This window comes from Megalops cyprinoides, chromosome 1, assembly GCF_013368585.1.
Source record: "Megalops cyprinoides isolate fMegCyp1 chromosome 1, fMegCyp1.pri, whole genome shotgun sequence".
NCBI lineage: Eukaryota > Metazoa > Chordata > Actinopteri > Elopiformes > Megalopidae > Megalops > Megalops cyprinoides.
In genome coordinates this window covers 15,507,193-15,524,769 of record NC_050583.1, presented here as the reverse complement: position 1 = coordinate 15,524,769, position 17,577 = coordinate 15,507,193, and the positions used below count along the sequence as shown (strand labels likewise).

The following is a 17,577-nucleotide window of genomic DNA, read 5'->3' as shown; positions in this document are numbered from 1 at the left end:
CTTCTGGCAGCCAGAAGCTCATGTGGCGGCCGGCTTGTTAGTGTAGCGAGACTGGAGGGTCATGGGAGTATTTGCTTGGCTGCCAGTCGGCCCAGGTGGTGTGCTGGGAAACGCATAGAGAAATAATGCTCTCATAGGAAAGACGCACAAGTGCACAAATACACATGCTCACACCACACACACACACACACATTCACACACAGACTCTCTCTCACAGACTCAGACTCAGAGTGTGCTGTGTAACTGCTTTAACACGTAAAGCCCTCCCACAGCATCTGGGCACACTCACAGTACCTCTCATCTCATCAAGATATAGATTTATTATACATCATAAATGAATGACGGCTCAAGAGCATATAGGCTTATGTTCAATATATTATTTTAATGCAAAATACATCTGTTTGTCAGATGTATTCACCATCCTCATGTAATACTTTGAAATGTGTTCATTTCAGAGTGCAACATTTTAAATGTAGTATCAGCATATCCCAAATAATGACACTTCGCTAAATTTTAAGCTTCCCTGACAGCCAGATGCAGACATCCTCAGCTTACCCCTAATTTTCTTCTTCTTTACACTTTTCCCTACATCTGTCTTATACCTGTTTTTCTTACCCCCGCCCCCAAGAGTTCCAAAGGATCTCAGATACCACCTTGAGCCTGGGAGAAAGAGACACACACACACACACACACACACACACACAGCAGCAAATCCCCATCCCTCCGTTTGTTTTCGCCTGTGTTGCCAATGTGTCCGTGCACATGTGCGTGTTTGTGTGTGTGTGCATGTATGTGTGTGCAGTTGTGTGTGTGTGTGTATATGTGTGTATGAGAGAGAGAGAGAGAATGTGCGTGTGTGTGTGGATGCGTTCCGCCTGCATCTGCGCATGTGTACGTGTGTGCTTGTGTGTGTGTGTGTGTGTATATGTGTGTATGAGAGAGAGAGAGAGAATGTGCGTGTGTGTGTGGATGCGTTCCGCCTGCATCTGCGCATGTGTACGTGTGTGCTTGTGTGTGTGTGTGTGTGTATATGTGTGTATGAGAGAGAGAGAGAGAATGTGCGTGTGTGTGTGGATGCGTTCCGCCTGCATCTGCGCATGTGTACGCGTGTGTGTGGATGCGTTCCGCCTGCATCTGCGCATGTGTACGTGTGTGCTTGTGTGCATACGTTTGCGTCCGTGCGTGTATACGCATGTATCTTTGTTAATGTGTGTGTGTGGCTGTGTGTCTGTATGTGCCTGTGTGCGTGCGTGTGTGTTTCTTTGTGCGTACGTGCGTGTGTGTGTGTGAGAGAGAGAGTGGGCTCTCTTTCTTCTGACCCCTGAGAGATATGGGGACTGTTTGGGGAGAATAGCAGACCGGGCTTGGCTGCTTCCACAGCTGGTGTTGTTGGCTGTCTCAGTGGTGCTGGGATCAGTGGGGCTTTTGCAGTTCAATCTGCTCACCACAGCATTCCCATTCTTCTGCCTTTTGTTTCTCTCCATTGCACTTTAATCTGTGACCCTGTCTTAGTGTTTGCAGCAACAGCCAGTGTTAAGAGGATGATTGGGATGAAATGAATTTAAAGGTTTCCTCAAGTGTTGAAATGTTTTTTTTTTTACAGTACATTATGCATGTGCTTATTAAGCCTCAGGTGCTGTTTAAAACGTTTGTTAAAATAAAATATCACATCTCTCATATCCACTCCCACTTGCTGAAGATTTAACTCTTTTAAACAGTACGTTTACACACACCCACACATTTTTTCTATATAGATGAATCCTCACACATGCCCAGCTACAACCGCACAGCCTCTATTGCAAACAAATGGGATTTAATGCTGCAACTGAAACACAGCCTACTGGCTCCCAAATATTGAACTGGGAACAAATATTTTCGAAATTAACAACTGTACTCCTTTAGGATTTGATATTAGATGAATGTTTCGTGTCGCAGGGTTTATTTTAGACTATGCAGGCCTTCCTGTGTCAGCCTGTGTGACTGTGTGGGGGTGTGGGGGTGTTGTGTCTGTACTGATTTCATGCAGCGCTATTTTTTTTTTTTTTCCAAAAATGCATTTTCTCTTGTCTCGCCACTCTCTGAAAGACTGATCAAACCCTGTCCCTAAATCCTTGAGAGGTGTGATCTTCTCGAGAATGCAGAGGACTTGTAGTATCTGGGAAAGTGACCTCGCTCAAGCATTTATAGAACGGGGAAGACACTTTGGATATGGTGTTATAAAGGAGCAGATTATTCCTTCGCTCTCTCACTCCCTCGCTTCTTCTCACCTCTCCCACATGATTCCCGCTCTTCTCTCTCTCTTTCCCCTCGTTGGCGGTGGACCGTCTGCCTGGCGCTCTGTCTGAACAGCTGGTGTGTCCATACTGTATCTGCTATTTCTGAATGAAGCCCCGTCATAACCAGACTGTAGGCAGTGTAGCCCAGATTGGGACAGCGATGGTGTAAAACTCCACACTTTTTTCCACACAGAAAAGCCTTTGTGCCTTACGCAGAAAGAGAGAGATGGAGGAAGAAACAGAGAGAGATAGAGAGAGAGAGATGTCAATGCAGACACATGAGAAAGGCTACATTTAATAAAGCCATCTGTTAGGAGGATATGGTCTTTAATTAGTTTTGGTTTGAAATATGTGGGTTGTTAATGTCATTTCATATTTGTCTTAATATGATGAGTGGTTCACTTTGGTGCTGGGAATATTGGAGGAGCAGAATTCAGCTTATGGTGCAATGTTTCACTGACAGTTTGTAAATGTGATAGTTTTGAAAGTAAGGACACAGATCATCAATGCCAAGTCCCCATGGAATCTGTCCATGCCATTGCAGAGTGATTGAAATCATCCTCCTAATTTAAGGAAGTTTACAGAACTGTTGGTTTCAGCTTTTATCCTCTCACTCCTGCAGTCAATAGTTGGGTCTACAATGCAGTAACTCATTGACAGTCAGTGATTAAGAAAGGGGCGAGATCAGAGCTGGAGCTGTACAGGTGAAGTCACCTTATAGAACTGAAAACAAACAAAATTGTGCTCCTGTAATTCCATCAGTTTATGACGGTTTCAGCACCAGTGATAAGGGCAGTAGCAGAGACTCTTGGCTTCCCTGCAGACCACGCGCAACATTATCCATTTGTGCTTGCCATTGGTCTTTGTGGTCTTCACCAATATTCATCTGTATGGACCTGGGGGAGAAAGTCCAACACAACACACAACAGCCAATGAGATCAAGTGTAAAATCAGTCGCCACCCAGAAACCATCAGTCCTGCTTGTGTCTTTTCTTGTGCTGTGAGAAGGAGATTGTGAGGGAGGGAACAGCGAGGAGAAGGAAAATTACAGACAGACAGAAAGAAAGAAGATGCTGAACACGGAGGAGGTGGACCATGACAAGGTTTCTCAACTCCACTGCCGCCCCAGTCGTCCCTCTCACATCCAAATCCCCTCAAACCTCCCGTCTTTATCCGGCAGCCACTAAATCCTGGAGATTCGCAGAGTGTGTAAAGCCCTTCCTGGATTCCAAAACCATATTGTGTTTTATGAAGACTGAATTGAAGCTCTGGGTTATAAACCCAGATGATGAGGCGCCGATTGGATCACATTCAAATGCCGTCTGCAGGACTGGAGTTGAGAAACTAAGATCAGGACATACAGCAAGACAAAGAGGGGAAATAGAGTTATAGCTGAGAAATTCAATAAAGCAATCCATTGATTTTTTTCCTATCAGAAAATCATGATAAGATCAATTCAATTCCATCAAAAATCAAATAAGTGCATTAAAAATCCAGCCAATCCAAGCTTGTGAATTAAACCCACATCTTTGTTCTGCCATTTGTTGATCCCATCTTTGCCAGGACTGTCCACGCCTGGTTCTCTTAAGAAGCCGGGAAAGTTCGATTTCAGCGCCCTGTCGCCCCAGACGAGGTCGCCCCGCATGGCGTTCACCCATCACCCGCTGCCAGTGCTGGCGGGCGTGAGACCAGGTGAGACCCGACGCGGAAGGGAGAGGTGTGGGTGGGGTGCAGAGGGGGCAAAAACATAGGGCTGCTGGGTGTGTCTAAAATCGGATTAAACCCCTCCTCCTCCTTCCCCCCTCCTCCCCCCGCACCTTTCAGGTCCCAAATTGAAAAAAAGCGGTGGTAAAACCAGATCTCACCTGTGTTTTACACCTCCCCTGTTTCCTCTGAATCAGTCGGCCTAGTTTTGAGTGTTAGCTCCCCCCAGGGTCATGAGAACCTCCTCCTCCAGTCCTCCCAGTCCTCCCACTCACGCTGCTGTTGTGCGAACTGGAACAGGATGCAGGCAGAACCCAACAGAACAGCTCAGCAGCTCTGCCTTTACATCTCAAATCCAGGCTCGCTTGCATCTCGTACAGAAACAGTTGGGTTGGGTCAAATGTACAGTGTTGGGATAGCACCCAGAGAATCAGCTTGCTTCTCATCAACTAGTCTTGTAGAAGGACTGCGAAAAGATTAAAACAATGAAACTGTTAGACTGTTAGATGAGCAGCGAACAGGGTTAGGACATGCTCTGTGTCCCATATTTAAAGTGAAATATGATACGAAATTCAACGGGGTCATTAAGATGGACTTTGCCAATGTTGCTACACAGCTACCAGTACATTTGTCTGCTACATGAGGTCCTGTTCAGCTATTGCACACAGAGCCAGTGTTGAGGGTCCATTCGCTGTAGCAAGCAGCCTCATTCTCCCATCATAAACTCTTCATCGCATTTGCATTGTTTAGCACTGCGGTCCCTGTCCTCTGTTTCTCTTTCTCTCTCTTCTCCTCTCTTTCACCACCCATCGTCTGCCCGCTATCACTGAACACGTTCTTGTGTTGGAGCCCCTTCACAGTCACACGTACGGGATTAAGTTACCGGGTTTCTCGACTCTCGCTTGGAGTCACATGGGGACATGGTGTGTGTCTGTCACTGCAGGTGTCTCATCCCCTGGGGTCTTAAAAAAAAAGATCCCACGACGATATGAGATATCTCCCGCTTTGTAGGGCTGAATGCAAAGTTCTTGGCTGGTGTCCTGTCATTCAAGGCAGTAGTTTCGCAAAGTGTTTATTCAGTATGTGTATCTCCAGTAGCACATCATAGCAGCCTTATACTGTAGCTCCCACAAGATCTGCGGTTAATGGGGAGCGTTGACAGATTCTGATTCTGATTCTTCTCAAATTAATCCTTCAGACTAATTATAGTGGATTGCACCCTGACACCCTAATTTGACCATGTTGACAACTTTCTGTTGTCTTTGTGTTGAATGGGTTTATATGTTATTGTCCTTAAAAGCAGTGAGGAGGACATGATTATTAGAAAAATTTTGTTGTTAATAATATTTTTCCCAGAAATTGTAGGAATAGATTAAGACTTGATAGGTCATTGTTGTTTTAATGTTACATCCCACTGCGTTTTGTTGTCATGTCTGTTGTATAATTTGGCGTGGGTGGATTGAAGGGTACATCATGTTTTTTTAATAAAAAGGAACTCTCTCTTTCCATTGCATTTAGCTAATGCTGAGTTTGTATCGTATTCACATAGGCATGTTATTGTTCCCATGATCAGACAACATGCTTTATCTCTGACCAGTGGACACTGTTTGGAACTGGCATAATTTAGCCGCATACCAACAAGCCTCAGAGCAGGTCTCTGAGTTTTTTAATAATGTAAAATTAGTTTCAGAGCACAAAGGTTAGAGTACAAACGTACGTCTGTGCATGTGAGTGGAGAGAGATTGTGAGAGAGTTTGTTTGCATCCATGTGTGAGTGTGTGTGTGTGTGTTTGTGCATGTAGAGACAGTGTCAGTGAGTGTGTTTTTGTGTGTGTCTGTGCGTGTGTGTGTGTGTCCCTGGAAAGAGATTGTAAGTGAGAGGGTTTGTTTGTGTCTGTGTATGTGTGTGAGTGTGTGAGACAAAGATTGTGTGTGTAAGAGGGGGAGGGCACTGCCTGGCACCCAGAAGAGCTTGGCCCCGGCCCAGTTCCTAATGAGATTAAAGAGGAATAGGGAGAAAAAGAGAGAGAGAATGAGGGAGGGAGAGGGAGAATGAGGGAGAGGGAGACAGACAGCGAGAGACAGAAAGAGAGAGAGAGAGAAAGAGAGAGAAGACACTTAGGGTTAGGAGTTTGGCTGGGCCTGAAATGCTGCTTGTCTAGGAGTGAGCAGCCCTTGTGGGGTGTAAGTCAATAGGGGTAGCTGAGGGCTGTTCGATTAAGGAGGGGAGGGACAGAGACACAAACCAGAGAGAGACCATCATTAATACACACATGTACAGGCTCACATTACACACAGTTTGGATGGACAACAACATATCAATCCAATGTTTACAAGCTGCAACAGAGATACTGAGGTTTTGTGTGGACTGAACATTGGTTCCCGTGGAAACTGGTCCAGGGACGCGCCCCCCCCACACACACTCATAACACATTACAGAACAGTCCTTCTCACACAGATGACACACACACACTCACACACACACACACACACACACACACACACACACACACGTACACACACACGTGCACACAGGCGCAGACATACTCACAGATTTTACTCATCACAGAAATCCCTCACAGCCCAGCTTGCTCATTCGAGTGCCAAATTACTGAGGCGCCTGCGAATCCCGCCAAACGTACAGCACACAGACAAACATTCTGCACTTCTAACTTCAGATAGCTGTCAGAGATGTCTGTGTGTCTGTTTTCTTTATTGTGGTGTTTCAGTTCCTTTGCAATTGTACAGAGCTCTAATGTTCTGGAAAAATATCATAGCCATAACGCACAAAGATTTATTACAACCAGAAATACTCTGCATTATTCAGTACCTTGGTAGGCTGTGTTTTTATCCACATCATTCTCTGTATGTGTGTGTGTGTGTTTCTGTGTATGTGTGTGTTAGGCATGCAGAGGTTGCCTGATAAAGACAAATACAGACGGGTGATTTATGTGCATGAATCAGAGCAGATGTTGCTAACAGCCCTCGATAACTCTCCTCATTTGTATACAGCATATACAGCAGGCACTTTGTGCCTTAAACGCCCTTGAGAAAATGTGACTTCCATTTTCATTGAAATTAGAACAATTTTTTCCACAAAAGAGCTGGTCAGTCATATTCATTTTCCACCCTCTAAGTCATAGGTCCCATTTCTGAGTTTATTGCTAATAATGTTTATATGATGGTGCATATTGTATTTCCTCTAGAGAGAAAGTCATCATACGTTAGCATTAGCACTGCAGTCACAGTGGAAGTGTAATGGTCTGGGCTCCGGACTCCACTGACTCTGTGTGTGCCTCTCTCCCCCAGGGAGTCCCCGTGCCTCAGCCTCTGCCCTGCACTTCCCCTCCCCCTCCATCATCCAGCAGTCCAGCCCCTACTTCACCCACCCCACCATCCGCTACCACCACCATCCCGGACAAGACCCCCTCAAGGAGTTTGTGCAGTTCGTCTGCTCTGATGGCTCGGGACAGCCCAGTGCACAGGTATGGGCAGGAGAGGGACTCTTCACGCATAAACACACACACGCACAAACACACAGACACACATAAACATGCATACGTACACACATGACACATAACTATTCATATACACATACAAGCAAACATACATAAATACGCACACAAACGCTTTCCAATTGGTGCACACATACACGCCAATCTGTACACACAGAACTCTCTCATAGCGACACATCTTAAACAGCTGGCTGAAAGGAGAGAGAGCTGAAAATAACCTTTATAATATTATTTCCATGGCTGCATACTCCTGATGCAGCAGACCAGGAATGTATCAGGAATGGTAGTGAGAGAGGTAAAAGTCTGGCCTTTTTAGACCCAGCAGAAAATGTTTGGGGAGATTGGTTTAATCAGTGCTCCAAGGGCATTGTAAGAGCTGCGTTCTGGTGAATCTTGACAGTGTATTTGTTGGTAAAACATTGAGTTAAATTAATGATCTTAATTTTGTGAATGTAAATTGTCATCTCTGAAGCAATCACTCTCACTTGACCTCATTATATATTCTTCTCCATGATCGAGACTTAAGTAATTCCTGCCTACAAACGGCTTTCTCTGGGGCCCAGCGTTGTGGTTGGACTATTAGAACATCAACATTAAGACACAGAAAATGCTTTGAAACATGGAATGAACAGGATAAGAACAGGGTAGGGCAGAGGACATGTTCCACTCCAGTAGATAGTACTCCATTGATACTTCCAAAGACATATCTTCACAAAGGTTCTGAATTGATTCCACTTGTTCCCTTCAAAAATTCTCAGGATGATCAAAAGTATGAAACAGCGTGCGTACAAATTAGCCGTTATAAAACAACAGAGACCAATCACTGAAAAGTTTCTCTGTGATCCTGATGAGACCGTGAAACACACTTGCCATCACCATAGGACTGCAGAGCAGTCCCCAAAACCCCAAAATGGTTTTCAATGGGAAATAAGAAAGAACGGCATGTGCAACACACTGATCACGATTTTTCCTTCAGCTGGATTCCTATCGTCTTCTTATTTTGGCTCTACTTGAAAGATCAGAGCCTCATTCTATTTTTCTCTGTTGTTTTTTTTTTTTTTTTTTTTTGGCTTCCCATCCCCTTACATCTTTATAATTATCACATATGATCCGGACACTGTTCAACTTTATGTTTATTGGTCGTGTTTTTTTTTTTAATCATTTTTTGTGTCACTGAAATCAATGTCATTTTGGTTATGTGGTATTTTTCTTTCGGTTTTTTTTTTTTTTTTGTCAGTTCCATGTTACAAACAACCCCCACCAACAGCGCACTCGTCCTCGCGTCCCTGTCCACACGGAAAACACTAACCTGTTTTTAATTACTGCCCCCTACTCTGTCCCCAGCGACTCCCCCTTTTATTAAGCCCACCCCCTGGTTTCTCTTTACACATCTCCATGTGAGGTACACCATCCTTTTGCTGCTGTTTTTCGGTTTGGGTTTAATTTTTCTCAAACGAATCCTCATGGCTTATTTTCGAGCACGTCTCTGGAGCTGCCTGCCTGCTTCCTCCTGCCGTTTGCAAGTTGTCACTGTCGCCCTGACCCTGTTTGTGTTGTCCGCAGCCAAACGGGAGCGGCCAGAGCAAAATGCCGGGCTCCTTCTTGCTGCCTCCACCTCCCCCAGTGGCCCGCCCAGTGCCCCTCCCCATGCCCGACTCTAAACCCTGCAGCACACCCCCTGACGGCGGACTCACCTCGCCCGCATCTCCGTGTAAGTGACGCCACAGACAAAAAAAAAAAAAAAAAAAAAAAAAAAAGCTGAACCAAACTGGAAACCCCATTAGTAATCCAGCCATACAAACCCAACCTCCCCCCCCCCACCCCCACCCCACCTCTGTCACCCAGAGCACCCCTCACTCCCAGCAACCCTACTCCTTTGGGGTAGTCATACAGGGCCAGTTTTGCATCAGCCCCACCCCCATCCCATCGCACCCTGCTGCGACCCAGATCCATCCCCATAGACAGCCGCTCTGGAGAGACTTCCACACCCGTGACAGCAGTCCAGCAGAGAGAGCCTCTTCCCCTCTTCCTCCCCATTTCCAGGCTCTCTACTGGTAAAAAACATGAAGGCAGCATAGTTTCATCCTGGTTTTTCTCCCTTTTATTAGTTCCTCCTTCCTGAAAGAAAAACACAAACTAAAAGGAAAGGTTATTATGTACTGCTGCCACTCACTGAAACAGAAAATAATGGTGAAATCAAAAATGGGAACGAGCATGTGTCAGAGGCAGTACAGTCCAATCCCTCCCCCTTTTTTATTTCTTTTTTTATTTTCATTAATTTCTGTTATTCTTAATTCATGGTTTTGAAAGGAACAAATTTAGGGCAGTTGGCATGGACTCCAAACCTCATGCCCCACTTACCCACAATCCCCTGCCACTTCCACGTGAATCTGACAACAAAAAAATGGAAAAATATTCAGCAATCAAAAAACGCGGCCTTATCTCCAAATGCGTTGATTAATTGGATTCCGAGTTTCTGCAGACTGACTTGTAGAAACTGATGAACTGAAGCCATATACGAACACTGTAGTGAAACGCTGGGGTGTGCTTGCCTGTGTGTTCAGTGAATGGGCGTTCCCAATAATGGGGTGAGTCGGGCGATGGGAGAGGCGCCTGTCTCTCTCACCCACCATGAGAGGGGCACTGGATGGAGCACTTGTGTCCTTTTCTGTCTTTTGTCGCTATTCTTTAAACTTTGTTTTTTTTTTTATTTTAGGTTTTTCTGTCATTATCTGTTGCTTGCTTTATATTTTACTCCCCCCTCCCCAAACAAGTGTTTTTTATTTCCATTTTTTCAGTTATGCTATTAATATTATAGTAAATGGAATGTGTTTCCATTTTCTTTTGCTGTCACTGCCCTTCCCTTCCACTTACTGGCATGTACCCACGTTCATGCACACACAGACACACATTCACATGTGTGCATGTATACACTCACACACACGCGCATGCACACATGCACACAGACACACATATTCTATTCATTTAACACACACGTTCACACAAACACACACATATTCTGTTCATGTAACACGCACATTCACACAAGCATAAGCACACACACACACACACACACACACACACACACACACACACACACACCATTCCTACCCATTTCCCTCAACCCCACCCCCAACTCACCTCATTGACTACAGGTATATAAGGGAGACAGGCAGTCTCTCAATGGATTATTCTGCTGTCGGAGTCCAGTGACCACAACTGCCCTAAGTTTGACACTCTTGCAGCTTCAAGCTCTCCCTGGGGAACACAGCACTGACTGTAAACTAGCGTCCAACCACATCCCTAATTACAGTGCTAAACCGCACTCAGTAAATCTAGATATAATGTGAATGTAATGTCATTGCCCTTAAATAGAGATCGCTCACAAAGTTCAGTGCTGTCCACTGTCTGTCTGACTACTACAGGCAGACAGGAGGGGGTCTTGGCAGAGCAGAAGCTGTAAGAATCTCCATATTCAGTCTGAGTTAGGGCCTGGGCTCTGGGGTGGGGACAGAAACCTAATGCTAAAATAGTCCTGGTATCTCTGCCCTACTTTCGGAGATGCTAATCATACTGGGATTAATAAGGATGGCACGAGCAATAGTTTACTATGTAAATGGCAGTAATATTGCTAGGTTATTAAAATAACCTAACTATATTGGCTGTGTTATTTTCAAATAATAATCCCAGTCATTGATACAAATAATGATACAAATCCGGGTAGTAATAATGTAAATAATAGTAGTACGTGCACAATGATTCTGGTTAGGGTTGAACTGGTGATACGAGGTAGCTTGACTGACAGCTCTGTGTTTGTTTGTGTTTGTGTTTGGTTCGTCCGTGTGTGTTTTGTTTGTGTGTGTGTGTGTGTGTATGTGCATGTGTGTGTGCGCGTGTGTGTGGATGCGTGCATGCACGTGTGTGTATGTGTATGTGTGTGTGTGTCTGTCTGTCTGTCTCTCTCTATCTATCTATCTATCTGTCTATTTCCCTCTTTCTCACTGTAGCATACTCCTCGCCAGGCTCCACAGCTCCCAACAGGTTTGTCAGCATCGGATCACGGGACAACAACTTTCTGAACATCCCCCAGCAGACGCAGGTAAGACTCATGCCCAACTGCTCAAACACTGTCCGTCCCCCTTGCTAACAATATAAAGCTTCCACATGGGTCTTAATACTGTCATAGTAGCCAGTCACAGGAGGGGCTGTTGTGGACAGCAGACCTTGATTAAGGTGATCTCCCTTCCAGCCCCACCCTCTTCCTAGTATCCTGTGCTGAGACTGGATTTCAGGGTTGGGAATATCCAAACCTCTACACTCCTTCTCTTATGCTTTTCTTCCACCTCACTGCACGTCCTGCCTTCATTATCCTCATTCAGTTCCTTTTCCCTGTTCGTCTGCCCAGCCTTCTCCTTCTTCCAGCCCTCTCTGTCCTCTCCATCTATCCTTCCCTCTCCCTCTATCCTCTCATGTTCCTCTTTCCTCCCCTTCCATTCTGTCTTTTCTGTCCCTCTCTCCTTCCCTGACCCTCTCCCTCTATCCTCTCCTCACCTTTCCTCCCTTGTCCTAAAGTCTGAGCGCCGGTGGTGTTTAGCTCCTTGGCTCTACCAGGCTGCGCACTTGTGGAGTTGATTTGGGTGTGTTCTGCCTCGGCTCTGCATTGTCTTCTCCTTCCTCCATTACCAACTGCACTTTTCTCATTAGGGTCCAACCACACTGCCTGGAGCCAGCTCAGCTCCATCACACATGGAAGCAATCTGAATTCCTTCCCTGCTCTCTCTCTCTCTCTCTCTCTCCCTTTCCCTCTCTCTCTCTCTCCCTCTCACTCTCTCTCTCGCTTGCGCTACAGCCGGGCCACAGATGTAACCCACGTTCTGAGGGAACGACACACAGCCATGCCAGCTCACTTACATTAGCTTTCTTTTTCCTCGTTTTTTGAACAAATCTGTCATCTATCAAACCCCGAACTCGGCCACAGAGCTACTTTAATACACACACAAACTGCAGCCCGCCCTCCCAAAACACTTGCTTTCTGAAAATGTCCAGCATCGTACCACTGAGACTCTGGCCACCAACCAAACACCTCTGCACCTTGCACTTCAAGCGCAGGGTTTTTACGTGCAAAATTCTTAATGGGTTTCTTCAGAAGTAAAAACAAAATAATGCGATGCTGTTGACCTTCTCAGCCTCGTGTTTAGCAGAGACACATCGGCTGAAGCCCTCCTGTAAAGTTGCAGGGACTTCAAATGAGCCAGGCTCCACGGCACACCTACTGGTGTGAGGCCTGTTTGTGTGGGCCAGGGAGGGTTCTTCTGTTCCACTGCTGGATTGGGCAGCGGGCCGAGGGGAGAGAGAGAAAAGCTGTGCAGAGGAGCTCTCTGCTGGCCGGTCGCGAGCTCTGCAGCAGGGAGGGAAAGAGAACAAGGGAAGAAGGGAGAGAACGAAAGAGAAGTTTAAGCTGTGCGCTCTGCAGAGAAGTCACGTCCCGACTGTCTGGTTGCCCGCAGCAACCAGACATGATGTCATAGCCAGTTGAACTTGAACTTGGAGTGGGGTGGGGTGTAAGAAAAGAGGGTGGTCACTACTGCCAAGGATTACTCTGAAAGTGAGAGAGAGCGACCGAGAGAGAGAGAGAGAGAGAGAGAGAGGGAGAGAGAGAGTGAGGAAGTTGGGGATAGAAGGAGGAGTTAAGAGTCGAGTGACTGCTCGGAGAAAGAGGGGGAGAGGGAGGGAGGGAGAGACAAACTTTTTTGTGACCTACAAGAGTCAAACAAAACAAAAGCTGTTTCTCCAGAGCTGCGGGGTTTCCAGGACTTGACTTCCAGAATGTTCATTTGTGCCAGATCACAGGGGATTGTGACTGAGTTCTGCTCGCTTCTCATACTGAGCAGGAGAAAACTAACCACAAACTGGTTGTGCCCTTAATGATTTCTGGGGAAGGTGCACACTGTCAGTCTAATGCAGAAAAGTCTGAGCAAGGCTTAGCAAAGAGGAAAATCTTTATTAAATTATTTAATTATTTATGACAGTTAAAAACTGCCAGTTTTGCTGCCAGCTATGATGACAGCCTCTGTTTTCAGCCTTTTCATTTCAGTAGTCAAGATTTAGGTTAGAACAGGTTAAAATAAGTGTGTTTGACATCACGCCGTCTCAGTGAGAAAGTTGACATGTTAGAAGTGTTCAGGAAGGAAACTGACCCAGTGTCTGATGCAGCACGTCTCGTAATACAGGGGGGCCCTCTGGTGGCCATTTTACATATTGTTAAACAATATTGTAAATGGTGTTGTAAATTGGGTTAATGTACATTATTAATATACATTAATTATGTGCGTAATACACACAGTTATCCAAGATGATCTATATAGCTATATTTTTCACATTGTCCGTTTATGCAGTAAGCACTTCAGGCAGAAGTTATTATTTAGATTGTGTGGGATTGAACAGTACATTTACAGTTCGTAATTAATATGTGCTTTCATAATTTAATATAATACTTGTCATACAAAGAATAACAAATTGATTAAAATTATTTTTCCCTCTTTTTCTTCTTTTCTTTATAGTCTTGGTTCCTCTGACAAGACCTGTCTGAAACAAGCAACTAAAATTCTGTAATGAAAATCGGGAATAAAGATAAATAAATAAACAGCTCACAGGAGGTAGCTCTCCAACCCCTCTAATTCAAATGAAAGAGAAAATACTTGCATGATTTCAAAAGGAAAGTAATCTCAGCTCCACGAATAAAACAAACAAAAAAAAAAAACAGAGGAAACCCCCTTTTTTGAAAGAGGATTTTGGATTCAGAAGAGGAAGAGGAAGATGAGGAGTCGCCGTGGAGAGCAACAAAACCAACCTGTAAATCATCAGATTCTTTTAACAGTGAGGCACAGTGGCTGAAAAATGAAAAAAGCCAACACGTACCAATGATAAAATATAGGGTAAAATTATTTAATAAGGTTAAACACTTTGAATTGGGAAAATCAAATCAGGACGTCTGTATTGGACACAGCAGTCTTTGGCTATTCAGCATAATCACTTCCATTTCCCCACTGTCCAGGGCTACAGCGTGCCCTGAGCCAATGTGATTGGTTGGAGAGAATGAATGACAGACCGTATCTTTCTGCAGTTAGAAGTCACTCCCAAACCCCATTTCAATCAGCCAATCTCGGTGGCACCATATAATGTTGTGACACCTGCACTAATTGACTGGTCTCTCTGTCAAAACTCTGATTGGCTGAACTCAATAAAACTGACCACAGAGATATGTCCAAGAAAACGAACTATTCGCTCCAGCCCACCACAGCAAACTGTGTTAACACTAATAGTATGCAATTACATCCCTGCTCGTATGCACTATTGGAATAAATGAGGGATAAAGCAATTTTGCACATCGGTGAAAAAAAAAAAAAAAAAAAAATCAGTGACGGAAAAAGGAGCAAAACTAATCAAACAAAGCCTTTTCTGCAGTGATGTGCCTCTGCGGCCACATTCACTCCAACCAATTGGCCCCCGCCGTGTCCAGACAGACCTGGCACTCTCCCCCTCCTCTCTGGACGAGCACAGCGAAGCGGCAGCATGGCAACACAGTCGCCGAGACAACAGACGAAGCACCGCTCAGAGGCAGCCCTGCCAAGATCATGCTAAATGCACAGCCCCCCCCCCACCCACCCACCCCCACCGCGCCCCAGCCCCAGGCCCTCAAAAGAGATCGAAAACACTAAAAACGCTAAGCCTCACACGTCCCTCCATCCTTCGTTCTCTCCAGTAGAGCTCCATTGCCGACGTTATCGAGACCGGAGACCCCTCTGCATGGTGACCGAGCACAGTGTTTGTTTTTCCTCACGCCACCGATCAGGGCACGATGCAGAAGTGGTCAACTCAGCATTATCTCTACGCGTAATCATACAGATATGACAAGTCATACGTATGAGTGAGCCAGCAGATGTAACAGAGCGTGGTTCTGTCCTGCTGTCCAAACCCCAAACTGGAACATCGGGAAGCAACTCAACCTATCGCAGGAACAGCTAGGTATCAGCATCCTCATAACACAGGTTCTCTCTTCATCTGTCTTGATTGTTTTTTTTTTTTTTTTCCTTTTGCTTATCTCAGTGCTGGATTAGGTTTTATTTCTCTTTTGTTTAGTTTGGTTTCATTTACATAACTTTTTTTTCCTCTTCATTGTGGTTTTATTGTATTTTATTGTATTTTATTTTGCAGGAAAACACCATGCTCGTAACTCACTTTAGACATACACGTTTTAGTTCCGCAATAGCTCACGTTGCCGACCCTCCGCTCAGACTCCTCCCACATGCACACAGGAGCGTCTTTCACCAGCTCTGGTTGGCTGGGAAGGGGCACAGAAGGACAGTCTCTCTGGCAGTCAGTCACACCTGTAAAGGTGGGTGAGGGCTGTGGCAGTGTGATTGGGGGCAGGGTCTTGAATAATACCGCCCATTGTCCTGGAAGCCAGCAGAACACTGAGCGATGAAGGGGAGGGACAGTCACATCTCTGTTCTGACAAAACCTGCGCCCCCCCCCCCCCCGTACTCCTTGACGTTTACACTTAATGTTTACATTCCCGGACGTCCACGTTCCAAGAACTGGACAGTACTGTGGAACAAAAGAGCCTGTTTCAATGTCTCAGTGTAGGAAATCTCAGAGCTGGAACATGAAATGTTTCCTTGATGGACTGATAAGATGCACAGTTCACTGAGACCGCTCTCAATCTGGGAGGCTATCGGACAGTGCCATAGGCCCACGACGATTGACTGTCCCTAAGGCCCCTTTCCTCAGCCAGCCACCCTTCATTGCTGTACTTTCAGAGAGAGGGGACACCAAACCCTGCCCTCTCTTCCTCTTCCCTGTCACTAGTTCACCAGCCGGGCCAGCAGCAGAACACAATCTCTCACAAACACGTCCACCTCCAGCACAGCCCTGCATTGTTTCGCCTTCCCAGCATTGCCCAGACACAGGTCACTGTAACACCAGCACAGCTTCACTCAAAAAAAAAAATACACAGATCACTGCAGGAATATCACACCCACTCTCACCCTGAATCACCAGAAAGGGAATCCTTGATTTTTGGTTCTCTAAACAGCCTTTTTTTTTCATTGATTTGAGATTCACTATTAATTTGAGAGAGATTTTAAATGTTTATATTATAAAAAATGAAAAAAATCAAACCGCTGACCTCACAAAATAACTGGACTGCCAAGCTGTGGGTTTCATTGCAGGGAAACATCGTTGCCAGTGAGCAGCCTTCTCCTCAGCTTCATAGAAAACTAGTTCCTCTGCATAAGGATTATAATGACAATGGTGATTTCTTTTTTAATCTATGGAAGTGCCTCTGTATTCCCTTTATGCAATTTGTTAAACATGAATTCAGGTTCTTTTTCACACATAAGCTACAGAGAATGGTGAAATGTTATGTCTCGGAATCATTGGTTAAACCAGTGACAGATCACTAAAGGAGATTGCAAACATCTTTATATATACATATATATAATACGAATATATATTTATGAGCATATAATTTTTCTTTTGCTATATAAGCTCTACGGCAGTCTAGTTATTTTTTGAAGCCTGGCTTAGTCAGTCAGTGACAGCATCTCTCAATATCTGTACAAACGTACCAGTACTGACCCACTGATGCACACATCCACAAACTCCAGTCAAAATAAGGAAAGTTCCATGGCAAATTAAAAAATAAAAAAAGAATTTCTTAAAAATTGAGGGTAGAATTGAAGAAAAAGTAAAACAGCCTACTTTGTTTTGTTTTTTTCTTTCTTGGTTGGAAAGTATTATTATTGAAAAATAATGTATGTCGATTGAGCCACGTGCAATGCATTGGGTAGATAATTGTGTTTGTCTGTTAGAGATTTTTAAGAAAGTTAAGAGAAAAGAGAAAAAAAAATATTTTTGTTTCAAGTCCATGAGCTCCGGGACTCTAAATACGAGGGCGGAGAAAAAAAAAAAAAACCCAGTCTTTGTAAGTTTGGGGGAAATTTTTTTGAATTTTTGTTTTTTTTGTTTTTTTTTTCCTTTTTAATGTTTTATTTGTAATAATTTGTTTTTAAAATGTGGGA

At 44.7% G+C, this 17,577-nt stretch overlaps 1 protein-coding gene across 14 annotated transcripts in view; it reads left to right on the top strand.

Annotated features, from left to right (window-relative positions):
• Positions 1-14,918, top strand: part of nfixb (nuclear factor I/Xb) — a 134,849-nt gene extending 119,931 nt beyond the window's left edge. For 6 of the 14 annotated variants that reach the window (XM_036523902.1, XM_036523872.1, XM_036523888.1 and 3 more), the window contains 5 exons: positions 3,840-3,968; positions 7,290-7,465; positions 9,059-9,206; positions 11,503-11,594; positions 14,056-14,918. In XM_036523902.1, coding sequence (XP_036379795.1) covers positions 3,840-3,968; positions 7,290-7,465; positions 9,059-9,206; positions 11,503-11,594; positions 14,056-14,070 — 560 coding nt within the window. In that variant the 3' untranslated portion in view covers positions 14,071-14,918. The remainder of the gene's footprint in view (positions 1-3,839; positions 3,969-7,289; positions 7,466-9,058; positions 9,207-11,502; positions 11,595-14,055) is intronic. The other 8 variants (XM_036523952.1, XM_036523915.1, XM_036523937.1 and 5 more) reach the window with 5 other exon arrangements.
• Positions 14,919-17,577: the final 2,659 nt, after the last annotated feature.